General features: G+C 40.9%; 1 protein-coding gene across 2 annotated transcripts in view; it reads left to right on the top strand.

The window, feature by feature from the left end:
• Positions 1-24: 24 nt before the first annotated feature.
• Positions 25-14,901, top strand: part of LOC110071700 (vitamin D3 hydroxylase-associated protein) — a 34,217-nt gene continuing 19,340 nt past the window's right edge. For both annotated transcript variants that reach the window (XM_072997587.2, XM_072997586.2), the window contains exons 1-6: positions 25-4,287; positions 7,466-7,579; positions 9,346-9,489; positions 10,879-11,012; positions 11,978-12,184; positions 14,038-14,078. In XM_072997587.2, coding sequence (XP_072853688.2) covers positions 4,078-4,287; positions 7,466-7,579; positions 9,346-9,489; positions 10,879-11,012; positions 11,978-12,184; positions 14,038-14,078 — 850 coding nt within the window. In that variant the 5' untranslated portion in view covers positions 25-4,077. The remainder of the gene's footprint in view (positions 4,288-7,465; positions 7,580-9,345; positions 9,490-10,878; positions 11,013-11,977; positions 12,185-14,037; positions 14,079-14,901) is intronic.

Genomic DNA, 14,901 nt, shown 5'->3' on the forward strand with positions numbered 1-14,901 from the left:
ATAGTACAAATGTATAGTTGTTATATGCTGTCAAATTTCATCTGACTTATGGAGACCCTGGTAGGGTTTTCAGAGTATGTGAATACTTTAGAAGTGGTTTTACCAACACCACTATTGAATGAGTTTCTATGTCCTATTTTCCTGAGTCCTAAACCATCGTTCTATCCTATCATACACCAGTGGTTCCCAAACCTGGGTAACTCAGTTGGTCTTGGACTGCAGCTTCCAGTAATGTCGACCAGCACAGCTGGTGGTGAAGGCTGTTGGGAGTTTTAGTTAAAGAACACGTGAGGCTATCCAGAGCTGCTGTGGCTTAAGTATCTGCTTCTACAGTCAGAGCTTGGGAGGAGGAGGAGGATTACTACCGCCACCCAAGGTTGGCAACCACTTGTCTACACCATGTTGGCTCACAGATATATACAGTACTCACATATAAAAACCCCAAATATTAACATAGGAAGCTGCCTTTTCAGAGTCGGTTGGCTCATCTGGCTCAGTCTTGCCAACTCTTAACTTGTAGCAGCTGCCCAGGATTTCAGGCAGGATTCTTGGGATTGAACTTGGGGTCTTCTACATGCAAAGCAAATGTTTTGCAATTGAGCTACAGCAGCCTCTTGGACCTGGAGAAATGGACGCATGGAAAATGAACAGGAAAGTGTCGGAGAGTTTGGTTTGCCCTGATAAGGTTATTACCCACCCTTGCTTTCAGGATTTTGCAGAAAAACTGCACAGCTTTATTATTTTATGTTTGATTATAGTAAATTTTTAGAATAATTGTTCAGAGGATGGAGATCTGTTACAGGAGGGAGATCAACAAGGATTTGCTCCACTTACAGTAAGGACTTCTGTCTTTTAATCATTTGACGTTTTAATTTAGCTCTGATATCTTTGCCTCATGTGTAACTAAATCTGGATTCCAGGCCTTCTAATAAAAGGATTATTATTATCACTCAGCCAAATACAATCTTGATGCTTTGAAAAAGGGCAATGAAGAATGTATTGAATGGTTAGGAACCCTTTGTCTGCAGAGATAGGAAAGGACAATTCATTTTACATTGCCTGAGCTGAAACCTGATACTTCAAAGCCGTCTCCAGCTTATTACATTACATATACACAGATCCTGCCATTGCAACGTCTGTTTGCAGTCATTTTTGGCCTTTTTTTCCCCCCTCCCCAATTTTCTCAAGCACAACTGTGTCTAACCTGAAGATGGATCCTTCCAGATTTGAACATTCACCCCTTTTTAATGTACTAGTGGCCCAACAAAGATATTCCCCTCCCTTGTTCCTGAAGATGATGTGGGAGAGCAACTGTACAAAGAAGGATAATTTTCTTTGCCTGTACTAAGTAGGGCCAACAGTACATTAATAAGTCATTCAGTGTTGTAGAAGTGGGTTAATATTTGAAATATTGGAAGTGGATTTTAGTTTGGAAATGAATAACTGTTTGTCTGAATTGAGACAGGACAAAGTCCCTCTTTAATTAGTTTGTTCAGACCCCAAAACATCACTCCAGGGGACTTATCTGTTTTATCACTGCTGTTACACAGCTCTATTGTTTTTTTTATCTTTCTTTTAAAAGATTGTAAACCTATTATAAAAAAATACCCAGTTAGGCAGCTTTTTATTCTATTTGTAAATATTTGTGTTTTATATCTTGCTTTTACTTACCTTTCGGTATTCGAATCTTTTATCTTTATCCTGCATCCTTAGGATGCATTATGCCCATTGATTTAAAAGTGCTCCCTTGCCTCTTCTGCTAACTCTCATCTTCCCCAACATCCATAGACCCATCTTTCTAACCAATCTGAGTTCCTCTCTATTGCATGTACCCATTAAAGGCAGATCACTAGACAATGTTCATGACTGGTCTGGTGTATCTAAACAGGGCTTACATGGAAAGACCTGAATTTATCACTGTTTTTGGCTAGGCAATTAATTCCATGTAGCAGTTTTTGTTTTGCAGATCATGCATTACTATTTATGTTTTCAAAAATATAGAAAGATTGCCAGATTGCCATGGGTTGGATTCTGCATTGTTAGGGAGCGATTGGATGGGGATTTGGTGAACTTTGTTTCTTAACCCAATCCAAACCACCCTGATCCATCTTGCTGCACAGAAGGCAGCTGGAAGGTTAACTATCAAAACAAAAACATCTGAAGATACAGTTATAACTAAATTGGCATATACAGTATGGGCGGCCGTTTAGCAACTCACCATGAACCTAATGGCTGCAAAGATATAAGTGACGGGCGTGTGTGTATAGATGCTGGTTTCTTTCTTAGGAGCTGGACTCCAAAACAATGTGTAGTTCTCCAGATAACGTTGGATTGCAACTCTCATCATCATTAGCCAACATGGTGAGATACTGTTGGAAATGGAGTTCAGCAAGAGCTGAAGGGACAGGTTTTCTGTAGTTTGCAGCACATGGGGGTCCACAGGGACAGAAAGCAGATCTAGTAACCACTCTGATGTGATGTACGTTCCTGTTTTCTGCCACATGCAGTAGCAACCAGTATATAACACTTGTCTTTTCTCTGAAAGAATAAAGCAGTAATCACTGCATTCTAGCATGGATCCAGAGTGCCATTTTGATATTCCCAAAGACTTGCCTGTCTGAGTGTGATTCTCCCCACCCAGCCGCCATGTTTTATTCACATGAATTTCCTCTGGCCAAGCACTAAAACCTTGCAAGTAAATATTAAACATACACTCCAGCATGCTCTTGAGTTTCTGCTGAGCACATAGTCCCACCAGTATAGTATGCAGGATTGTGCCACTTGTGCAAGCATTGAGCAAACTAATCTCCATGAAGGAAACCAATCTTTACTTGCTAGTGGCAAGCAGTGCAATGTTGCATTACCATACTGCCAGGATTCTCCACTTGGCTGAAGCTCAGTAGGATACTGGTCAGTGTAAATAAAAATAAAAGAAAAACACTGAGTGTAACTTCTGATATTCCTCTCCTTGCCCCAATCCTTTGAATGGCATGTACTTGTTCTTTAAATGAAAATTCCTGTAGCTTTGCCAAAGAGTGCTTAATGGGTGGAGGCAGGAGCTTGTTCAAGGGTATGCCCTTTTTATATATAGGCAGAGGATATTTGCTCAGCTTTTCTTTATTGCTGAACCACTATATGTATGCGTGTGCAAAGGGGTGTAGTAAATGTGTACCTTGAAGCTGGGTAGCTTAACTTCTATTTATGCATAACACAAGCTATGGTATACCTTCTCTGCATATATGCACCGATAGATGAAGGCTTTGTAATACATAGAAGTGATGTTCATGTTGGCTTGGGCATGTCATGAGAATGGCTGACAGTTGAATTCCAAAAGAATTAGTGTAGGGAAAACGCCCCAGAGGGAGACCACAGCTGCAATACAAAGATATCTGCAAGTGGGATCTGAAGGCCTTAAGAATGGACTTCAACAGATGGGAAACTTTGACATCTGAGCATTCAGCCTGCAGGTAGGCAGTGCAACATGGCTTCTCCCAATTTGAAGAGACACTTGTTCAGCAGGCCGAGGCAAAGAGGCAGTCCCAAAACCAGCAAAATCAGGGAGCTGGACAGGAGACAGATTGTATTTGTCTTCAGTGTGGAAAGGATTGTCACTCTCGAATTGGCCTTCTCAGCCACACTAGACGCTGTTCCAAGTCCTTTATTAATTTAGAGCATGTTACCATAGTCTCTCGAGACTGAAGGATTTCTACAACATAGAAGCTAACTCTGCAGATTATGATTCCAAGCTGTTAAACAATGATGAATATTTAGCTATTAAAATCAGAAAAAGCCGCTTGGTGCAGTTGTCTGGGTGCTGTGTTGTGTTTTCATTAAGCTATGTTTAGAAATTGCGCACCAAACACCCATAAGAAGTTCCTAATCAAGTTACTCACTGCCAGATCAAAGGTCATATTCTGAGATTCCTTGGGGGGAGTTTGTAAGCCTGAAATTTGAGAGTCTGTGCTCTGAAGAAGGTCAGCAGTTAATGCTTAAATAGCCCTAACCAACCCTATTCCAGCCATCGCTCAGTTTCAGAAGAGCGAGCAGACTTCAATAGGCAAAGAGACTTCCTTTGTCATGATGCAGGAAAAGCTGGGGGAGCTCCTGCCCCTGCAGAAAATAAATCCTCCCGCTGTTCTTGCCATCACCTGTAGCTCAGCTGCTGCAATTGTGCTGTGGAAATGGGTGGCACACAGGAGGATCCAGAGGAAGATGGAGGAGGCCAGACGGTGGAGAGATGACAGCCTGGAGCAAATGGAGAAAGTGGTTTGGAAGTTAAAACAGAAGGTAATCTTTTTTTAAAAAAATGTTACGGTGCCTTCCTCTGAAAGTGAGCAATGTCTTGCTAAAATAACCAGCTTTTAATCTCAGTTGTGCACCCTGGCGATGTCAGTAGTACTGGTACCTCAAAAGCTCCAGCCTCCATAACATATACACTGTATGCTACCATTCTACATTGGGGAGGGCACCCCAAGCTTCTTCACAACTTTTGTTAGTGTTTTGTCACAGAATAAGGACTTTTCAAATATGTGGCCATGTTAATCTGTGCAAAAATAACACAGAGAAACAAAACAAAATTTAGAAAATGAGAGAAACAACACTTTGGCTCCTTAAAGACTATTATACTTTAGTGTGAGCTTTTGTGGATCAGGCCTGTTTCCTCAGACACTTAGGAAGCAGATTTGTTCCATACAGAACATGGAAAGTTCCAAGCTACAGCAAAATAAAGATATCTGCAGGCAAGACCTCTAGTTCAGTGCAATGAAGGTAAATGCTCAATATGACATTCAATAGGTTTGTGTTGTATTATTTGTTATTTATATTTGCAATTCCCTCATGTATGGAATCAGCCTTTGCTTCTGCTTGGAGGTGACATTTACCTGGCATGGTTTCATGTGTGGTGCTAAGAAGTGGTTTGATGTGACCCTCCAAGCCTTTAATACCCTATATAAACAGAGTGTTTAATAATTTAATAGTTATGATTATGTGACACTTACCTGTAGGCATAGCTTTCCTAAGTTACAAACAATTCAACAACTGAAGAACTTTCTCAATCAAGCTATTATTTATCTTCCTACATTTACAGCCCACCTTTCCTCTACATGACAGCCTCCCCATTTTAACCTTTCAACAACTCAGGCCAAGAAAGAGTGACTAGCCACTCCTTGGGACATTTTTAGAGAAGCACTTGCTGATTATAATCCTAATTAATGGACCATTTGTCAACAACATGCAATAGTGCAGTATTCCTGGCTAATAAACCTAGGTATCCTGCAAAGTTTACTTCGAGTCAATGAAATGAGTAATGGGTATGGTCTGAAAATGAAAGCAAAGAAAACTACCTTTAGCTTAGCCAGTGTAAAGGAAGTAGTCCAAGAAAAGAACTGTAGCTAAAGGTTCCAAATGAAAGTGTGAAGCCTGTTCATAAATGTAAATACCTTAGAATTTGGTTAAAGGAAAGCCATACAAAAAGAGTCAAAATGGAGATGGCCTGGAACAGCTTTTTTAAAATAAAGAATGTAAGATACAATAAAAACATAACAATGGGTTTTCAAATGTATGCTCTTTGATGCCATGTACAGTATTCCTCGTGTGGCATGGAATGATGGACTGCAGCTCAGGAATCTTGTGGACAAACATCGAACAATATATTCATTTAGAAGTGTCACGTCCATTGCCAAAAGGACCTTGATGATGTCCAGCATCCCTGTTTATAGGCAGCAGGTGGTAACATATTAATACCTGTAATGGGAGAGTTCATTCTCCTATAATGGGGACACATTTAAATATGATTAAGTGCTGAATGTTATAATAATAGACCCCTTTTTGTATTTATATCCTTGCAGGCTGACTCCGAAAAGCTTAGATTTTTTTTTTTAAATGTGACAAATCCACTAAGTTTTATAACTATCTTTACCATTACAATAACATTTTGTACTTAAAGCCCACTAGAGGATTCCAGTGTGATGTAGTGGACAGTGTAATAGACTAGTACTCTGGAGAACAAGGATCAAACCCCCGCTTGGCCATGGAATCTCTATAGGCGAGTGGAACTGATAAAACTGCTCCGTAAATATTTCACTTAGCTTGAAAGCCGGATTAGGATTTTGCAATAAGTCTGTTCCAATTCGACAGCACAGAACACATACACAGAGAAGATTCCATGGTTATCCAGTAACCAGTCTGAAGTTTGACACGTAACCCCAGGGGTTGATTTTAACTATTGAACTGCATAACCTTGACTGCATACATTGCCAGAGTCAGAGCAGTGTTGGACCGAGCAAAACATTCTTTTGCCCTTGGCAGTTAGATGCTGGCTGCAATAAGATCTATGGGCTGGCCCCTGAGGAGTAAATTTGCTCTTTGTCACTTCTGATCAAGGGAAGATTTCAGTCCCTCTTTAGGCAAAAGCAGAATTGGGAACCTGCTTCCCAACAACCTTTGCCATAAATCTCTCAGGGGGTAGTTTAGTGTTTCACCAATCCAGCTACTATTCCTCTGTTGCCTGAGGCTTTGGGCACTAGTCTTCCAGTTAAGAGTATGTTCTTGTTGGTACAAGGCCAAATGTTTAGTACAACAGCACGGTCTACAACAGTGATCCCCAACCTTGGGCCTCCAGCTGTTCTTGGACTTCAGGTCCTAGAAATCCTGGCCAGCAGAGGTGGTGGCGAAGGCTTCTGGGAATTGTAGTCCAAGAACAGCTGGAGGCCCAAGGTTGGGGACCACTGATCTACAACATGAACACCTCTTTGAAAGTAGGGCATCTGCTATCTCATGACCCTACAAGGAAATCTGCATGTGACTGTAGGAACATTTCTTGGAGAGCACTAGCTTGTTCTGTATGGCTGCAATGCAAATTAGACCAGGGACAAAGTGTTGCAATGCATGCCCACAAGGAGTGTCCTTGCTCAGGATGCCAAGGAAATTGTGTAGTCCCTTTCAGGCCTGGAAACAGGCAAGAGGTTTGTGGAGAAGAAAGGCAAAGGACTGTTGTCGACTAGCACCCAGGTATTACATTCTGGACTCCTGTTGACCATAGCTTTAAACTCAATTCAACGCAAACTCAGTATGCCCAGCTACTGCTTCCTTTTAACATCTCTTGCCAAAAGAGCTGTTATTTTGAGGGTAACAGTGGGGCTTTAAACACATGCCAAGGGAGTCTGTAGAAACCACTGCCTTATTTTGGGGTGGTTTCAAAATTACCCTCACTTTAACTATCTGGCTTTGCTGGTAGAGAGAATGAATAATGTTTGTTTCCCTCCTTGAGGTCTGTATGGCCTGCTTCTGTTTTCTTGTCTTGTCTCTCAGATATGTCACAAGAGAGGGAAGGACAGCAGTTTCAGATATTGATCAGATGAAACTTCACCCTGGTTTCTCAGTGTTATTCTTGTGGATAAGTCAGTTTTGTCATTAAGAGCTGCACTTAGTGCCTGAAGATTTAATTCCCCAGTCCCCATTGTTGCAGAATCCTGGAGTCGAATCTGAATTCATCCTCTCCCTGCCATTAACAGAACTGGCAATGAAACTTAAGGAGGAGTCCCTTTCCCCAGAGAGTGTTCTGTATGCCTACATAAAGAAGGTGAGTGCAACAGGAGATACTGGTATTGCTTCAAGAAGAAGCTGGCTGCTTCCCTTTTTTTTTTTTCATCTGAATGATTCGCCAAGTAATTGACACTTTTCATGTGCTCACTGAGAAGCGTCCAAGATCAAAGGTACCCATCACGCATCTGTCATCAGCTTAGCTTATGTCATTTTCCCAACTGTCAAACAGCAGTATCTTGTTCTTGGAGAAGCACAATGGCCAGAATCTTATTGGAGATTTAGGTCAGCGTAAATGTAATGGAATAAATCGTGTCTGTGACCTGCCATTTAACAGGTTGCTAACTGCATTCCTGATCGTGTGTCAAGTTGTGTGACTGGCATATGCCCAGGAATAAGAACAGAACAACAGCTCCATAATTGGTGGCAATTACCCCTTTGATTTATGCACTTATACTGCTGTGAATTGCCACTAGGTCTCTAGCAAATGTGTATATGCATGTTTTCCATTTATCTCTTTGGGATAAGTGTGTTCTTGCCCTGGTGCACTATAAGAATGCACAGGCAGCCATTCTATTGAAAGTAGATAGAAACCATTTCCTAGGTACTTGCTGTTCATTTTGTGTACCAAGCCACTCCCAAAGACATTTGCCACAAGGAAACAGTGAGAAGTGGCATTGGTAGTGTGAGTTCAAGGACGTTGCCATAGAAATATTCACCAGTAAGGGCATAGTATTCTTTGGTGGTCTGCTACCAAAAAAGAAATGTTTGGTGTGTTCTTTGGGGAAGCTTAGGGCAAAACATACCTGGCAACAGCAGCCTTGATACTCTGCCATATAGACCAAAGTGCCCCTGTGCATCAGGGCAACATCTCTTACGCTAGAGAAATATAATGAGTCCAACATGCAATCTATACTACTGTCATCTCTCTTTGGTGAGAAAGGCCAAGGTCCATAACATAGTCTTCTCTACTATGCAAATACTACCCTGATAATGGCTGATTTATATATATACGGACAGATAATAGGACTGTTCAAATATTCTAGACAGCCATAGGTAAACAATGATGCATGCACACTTGTTACTCGTGATTTCTGAACTGCCAGATTTAAGAACACTGAGCTGGTCTATGAAGGGGAGGCAGAACCCATGTACAGAGACAAAGGGGCTAACCCAGCTGTCCCATCACAAATGCAACACAGTTTAGATAACCGTGCCAATATGGGCAGAGAAGGGGCCAAGCCACTACAGGCAGTGCTGTTCGGAAGCAGTCCAGATTCCAGTGAATCCACATTGCTCCTCCCAAAAGCTAGACAATGGGCAGTATGGAAAAATACTGGAAAGTAGCAAAGAGATCCTACAGGCCAGTTCATTTCACCAGAAGCTACAGAGTATGGCTTTGATTTTGCCCTCAACATGTCATTTGATTTGACTCTTAATGTCTAGTAACAAGATCTGGAGCACTTAATGTTAGCTAGGACTAGTAAAAGCTCAGATTGGAAAACTTATATTTTTTTGATTAAACCTCTTAAGAATTCCCTAGTCACCTGGCTCAGGGATTCTGGGAGGTATAGTCTATAAGTTTCCCAGATTCTGAAGGACTACAATTTATTGCTACCTTCACAACGATCCAGTTGCTAACTAAATCAAGGAAGTATATATAGACAAAGAAAAACGTCTTCTTGTCCAGAATTCTTCTTTTTTTAACAAAATGTATATGACTTCACTCTCCTTCCTGCCCCCTCTGGTTTGTCTTTCCATGTTCCTCATTTATTTTCAATGGGATGCTGCCACTTCTGTGGCCAGGCTCTTGAAGTGACCCGGGAGGTGAACTGTGTGACTGATTTTATTCATGACTGTGAGGAGCAGATCCAGGAAGTGAAGAGGCAAAATAAGAAAGGTTTGCTGTATGGAGTTCCTGTCAGCATTAAGGACCACATTGGATGCAAGGTGCTTCCCTCTTTATCTTTCATTAAGCTTGCACTGACCTTTGTGCCTTTCATCTTTTGGCTGTCTTTAAAAATACTTAACTATATTTCATGTTTGTTGTGGGTTTTTCGGGCTCTTTGGTCATGTTCTGAAGAAAGAACAACCTTTAGAACATGGCCAAAGAGCCCGAAAAACCCACAACAACCATTAGATCCTGTCCGTGAAAGCCTTCACGAATACATATATTTCATGTCTTGGTAATAGTTACAATATTAATAATTATTTCATCTCAAAAAGGTTACTTTAAAAAAAAACCCCAAACCTCTACATCTGAAAGCTTTTCTTTTGGTAGCAGATGACACACTACAGGCCGACATATGAACTAGGTGATATCTCTATTCCAACACAATTTCATGTGACTACACCTCCATATTGTCGTACTGTAGTCATTATTTTTAAAACTCTGTTCCATGGCAGGAGGGATATGGTGTAACACGGCAGCTAATTGCTCCTGGGTAATGAGCCTCTGCTTGGCTTCTTGGTTGCATGCCAAGCTACTTGACTGACTCAGTGTGAGGAAGCTAAGTAGTTTCTTTCTCATTACCAGCAATTATCCTCTGTGAGTTACACCATCTCCCTTCCTCTAGCTATGAAACAGGACTTTGGCCAGTAACTAAGACCCTACAGTTACATTGCAACATGATTAAAGTAATTCCTTCTTAAGTGAATATCATAATCCAAGTTAGTAATATCTTGCTTTTTGGGAAAAATTAATTAATTACAAACACCTACTTATATGGGTATTTATATAATGCTTGTGTATATAAAGACACATGCAAATACAGAAATAAACATACATGGCTATGTCAGTGATGTATAAAATAGACCTTGGGAAATTGTTGCCTTCCATATGTTGCTAGACTATAACTCCCCTTATCCTGACTATCAGACATACTAGCTGGGACTAATGAGAGAAAGGCTCTAATTTGCACCTAACGGATCAAAGTTCTTCACCTATTTAAATTCATAATACATAAGGTCACCCTTGGTGTTTTCTCTGAGTGTAATGTATGTGCCTTTTCTTAGGGAAATGGTCTTTAATAATGCTATATGTTAAAGCTTCAACAAAATTGAATCCAGTGACTCGATGAGAATTATCCCCGAAACAGATGACTTCAAAGTCACACAATGCTAGAAGAAGTTATTTTATATGAAGGAATAGTGTCTTTGTCTTGCACGGTTCCTTCCCATCCAGGTTAATCACCTTTTCATTAGGAAAAGGTTTGGGGGGTTGGTAGTTGGCTAAACTGTCTGTGTATATTTTATAAATGAGACCTCATTATGGGGTTCTTGGTGGGCAGGCTTTCCCGTCTGAGACTCAGAAGCTGCCTGTGTTTTCCCCCCTGAAAGGGCCACATTTCTACATGTGGGTTGGTGCAGTTTCTCAGCACAGTGGAAGCAGATGACAGTGTGATAGTGAAAGTATTGAAGAAACAGGGGGCAATCCCGTTTGTGAAAACCAACGTCCCTCAGAGCATGGTCAAGTAAGCTTCGACTCTCTTTCAAATACAAACTACTAGTGCTGTCTCTTTCCAGATATATGTGCAAGAAGAAGCTTGAGTTCTTTCATGTAGAAAAAAAAAAGGAATAAGAGAAACTTTCTTGCCAGAGCTGAAAAAAAAAAGATTCTTTTTGGATATGAAAAGAACACAAAAATGAGAGAAAGGTCAAAGTTATTAAGGAAATTGTGAAACAGATGACCTAAGCAGTAAAAAAGCAGAGAGAAATCTGCCACCCCTTCTGCTTGCTGAGAGCAGAAGAACACTGACAGGTGACCCCATGAATCGGTAGTTACACAGCACTTCCCAGGATCTAGGTTTATATTGAAACACTTTGAATCAAGATTCTCAGCCTTTGTATACTTTTTCATGGCATAGCAATTAAGTTCATCTTTTTATTGAGTACTTCTAGGTCCAAATTTTCTTATATTTATTTTCCCCCACTAACTGTCAAAGTGGTAGCAGAGCACCTCACTGATTGTAAAATGAAAACAGAAGAAAAGATTTAAGTGTGCATACATTCTGGAGTTCAGGCATGCTGTCCTCTTGCCACCGTGGTTAGGGTCTGCATCTGAAACAAAGTTGTGCCATTTTATTTTTTTGTTTTAGGGAGCAAAATGTCTTGAACGAACCTCAATCCTGGTCATTTGCTGTTCTCTCAGTACTATTTTTCCCTGTGGGTTTCAGGATACTATTTGCATGCCATTTCATTCTTGACCTGTGATTCCATATTATGTTTGGATTTGAAACAAGGGTGCCCATCTTTAGGTTTCCAGGTGCTGCTGGATTGCAGCTATTAGAATCCCTAGCTAGCATGCCCAAGAGTCAGGAATTCTGGCAAGTGTAGTAGTACAAAAATATATTGGGGACTAAAGGTTGGGAATCACTGGCCTTAAGCACACTACAGATACATGGGTGATAACAACCAGCTCATCTTTTGTTTCATTCAGCTACGATTGCAGCAACTTAATCTTTGGTCAGACAATAAATCCCCTGAATCACAAGAAAAGTCCTGGAGGTTCCTCTGGAGGTGAAGGAGCACTGATTGCAGCAGGAGGGTCCATCTTGGGCTTTGGAACAGATGTCGCTGGAAGCATTCGCCTGCCGTCCAGTTTCTGTGGGATCTGTGGACTCAAACCCACAGGTCCTCGGCTGAGGTGGGTCCTGGAATCATCATGGAATTAGCAGACAGGCAAACAGTTGCACACTAATAGGATAGTGTGAACTGTTTCAATTTAACTGATATGAAAAGTGCCTTTAGAATGCAAAAATCAAATGGTGTTTTGCAGTTCTCGAGTTCACTGAATAAGGATTGATTTTATTGTTACCAAATTAAATCTAATGGCTAGTCCCAGTTAAAGCAGATCCACTGATTCTATGTCCACTATTAAGTCTTACTGATTTAAGAAATCTGTTCTAGATGCGACTAGGAATTCAGATCTAGCCCATATTTATTATCTGTACTGCAGATCCATTATTATTATTTTAGTTAGAACAGGAATGTATTTTCATAGTTCTAAAACTACAAGAAATACTGTATCTCAATTGCACCTGAATACAAATTTGATTTTCAAACAAGCTACATTTTGAGGTTTTGAATTCAAGATTTGGAAGATGAAATGTCTGGCTTCATGGTTTCCCATCCAGGAACTAATGTGATGAAATGCAGGTGATGGGCTGGAAACGGACACTTCTTTATTAATAATTTTAATTCCCTAAACCTGCAGAGGGGGCCTCCCAGGAGTGTCAAGGGGCAAGTGTTCACCCTGGCCTCCTCTCCCAACTAAGAAGGGGGGACTCCTACCCCCAAGGACCTTCTGTGATCTTTAACGTGGCCTGGGTGAATTGAGCTGAATTGCTGGAGACCTCAGTAGTTTAGGTATCTGGCTGTGGAACCAGAGGCTGGGAGTTCAATTCCCCCCGTGCCTCCTTGATAGGGGCTGGGCTCAATGATCCGTAGGGTCCCTTCCAGCTCTACAGTTCTACGGACAACTTGGGGAGTTCTTCCCATGTCCATTTTCCACCCAAGTCCATTGACTTCAAGTGGGTTGTGACCTGAGTCCCACCCTACAACCCCTGAATCTGATGATTCAAAGTACTCTGATGTGCATACCCAATCTCCTACCAACCACCCTTTCTCACTACCACTAGTGTCATGGCCACATATTTAAGCCAGCTACTGCCCTCATTTCCATTACACAAGGAAAAGATGTTAAATAACACTGTCACTATCTCCTTGAAATAAATGTTGAGGTTTTGGAGCTGGTTGATCTTTATTTGATCCCAAAAAGGAGGTTTTGGGGCTGCAGCCACCCAAGAACGAAGAATCCTCATACAGTCCCTGCTGAAAAACTTTTGAATGTTAGAATATGATTTCTCTTAAGTCTCCCTGGGGTGTTACATTATATATTTGAGGTAAATGCTTTAGGAGCAGGGATGTGGTGGTGCTGCAGGTTAAACTGCAGAAGCCTCTGTACTGCAAGGTCAGAAGACCAAGCAGTTGTAAGATCAAATCCACACAACGGAGTGAGCTCCCGTCGCTTGTCCCAGCTCCTGCCAACCTAGCAGTTCAAAAGCATGTAAATACGAGTAGATAAATAGGTACCACCATGGTGGGAAGGTAATGGTGTTCTGTGTCTAGTCGCGCTGGCCATGTGACCATGGAAACTGTCTACGGACAAACGCTGGCTCTGCGGCTTGGGGATGAATACTGCAGCCTAGAGTCAAACATGACTGGACTAAATGTCAAGGGGAGCCTTTACCTTTACCTAAATGTTTTAGGAGGGGAGACTTCTGGCTCCCCTCCTCTCTGGGGAAAGTGATCAAATCCCCTCTTTGTGCATTCACATGAACTACATGACACGAAGTAAGGATTTTGTTATGCTTATTTTCACTTTACAGATGTTGTGCCTTGTGACTGAAGCTTGGTTATTTTCTTCTGCTGTTCCCCCCCTTCCTCCTCACTATGTTATTAGTAAATACTTCTTTGTCTTGATTGCATCTTTCCTAGCTCTCTTGGTCTTGCTAGCCCTATAGCAGGCATGAAGTCAGGTAAGTAACTTGTATCCATTCATGTATGTGTGTATGTGTGTGTACTATGTATACATTACTTTATATGTGATTTTCTGCACCATGGCCACCTAAGGCCATGGAGAAAAGATATCAAGTAAAAAATAATAATGTATATGTGTAAATTATATAATGAAACTTTATAAATCAGCTGATATTAAAATGTGCACACATGTCTCAAAGCTGTAGGAATAGTGCATCAATAAAAAAGGTGATGGGAAAGGTATATATGTGATTTGGAGAAATGTGGGGAATAGTTTTGTATTTAATATGTGTGATATGATCAATTGTCTTTTCATTCTTTGGAAATAAATAAAACTTTAAAAAATACGAATAGTGCATCAATAAAATAGCAGTATGACCAATAGAACTCATTAATTGAAAGCCATTTGAAACTGCTGTTTTCAAAAAGCCCTTACATTTTAGAACTGATATACAATATATACCACGTAAATGCCCAGATCGCTGACATTGATTTTTAAAGTTTAAATCAAAGGCAGACTGATGTAGGCACAGGTGTGCCTTTAAATAAGTTGTTCTCAACTATTTTAGGGCTTTCGAGTCCAAAACCAGGTACTGTGAATTGGGTCCAGAGATGCACTAGTGACATAAAAGAATTGGTATCATATGTTTTGACCATCAGGTCCCTTTGACAATTGAGGTTGCTGGGTCACCTTCAAAGGCTGGACCACGTGGAGAACATTGTAGCATTTTCATTGCAATGCAACTGCCATACTCATAACTGAGGCCAGTTTGGCTTTCTTTAGGTATAGTCACAGTTGTCATACCAGACTGTTAGCTCAGT

Source organism: Pogona vitticeps, chromosome 4, assembly GCF_051106095.1.
Source record: "Pogona vitticeps strain Pit_001003342236 chromosome 4, PviZW2.1, whole genome shotgun sequence".
Taxonomy (NCBI): domain Eukaryota; kingdom Metazoa; phylum Chordata; class Lepidosauria; order Squamata; family Agamidae; genus Pogona; species Pogona vitticeps.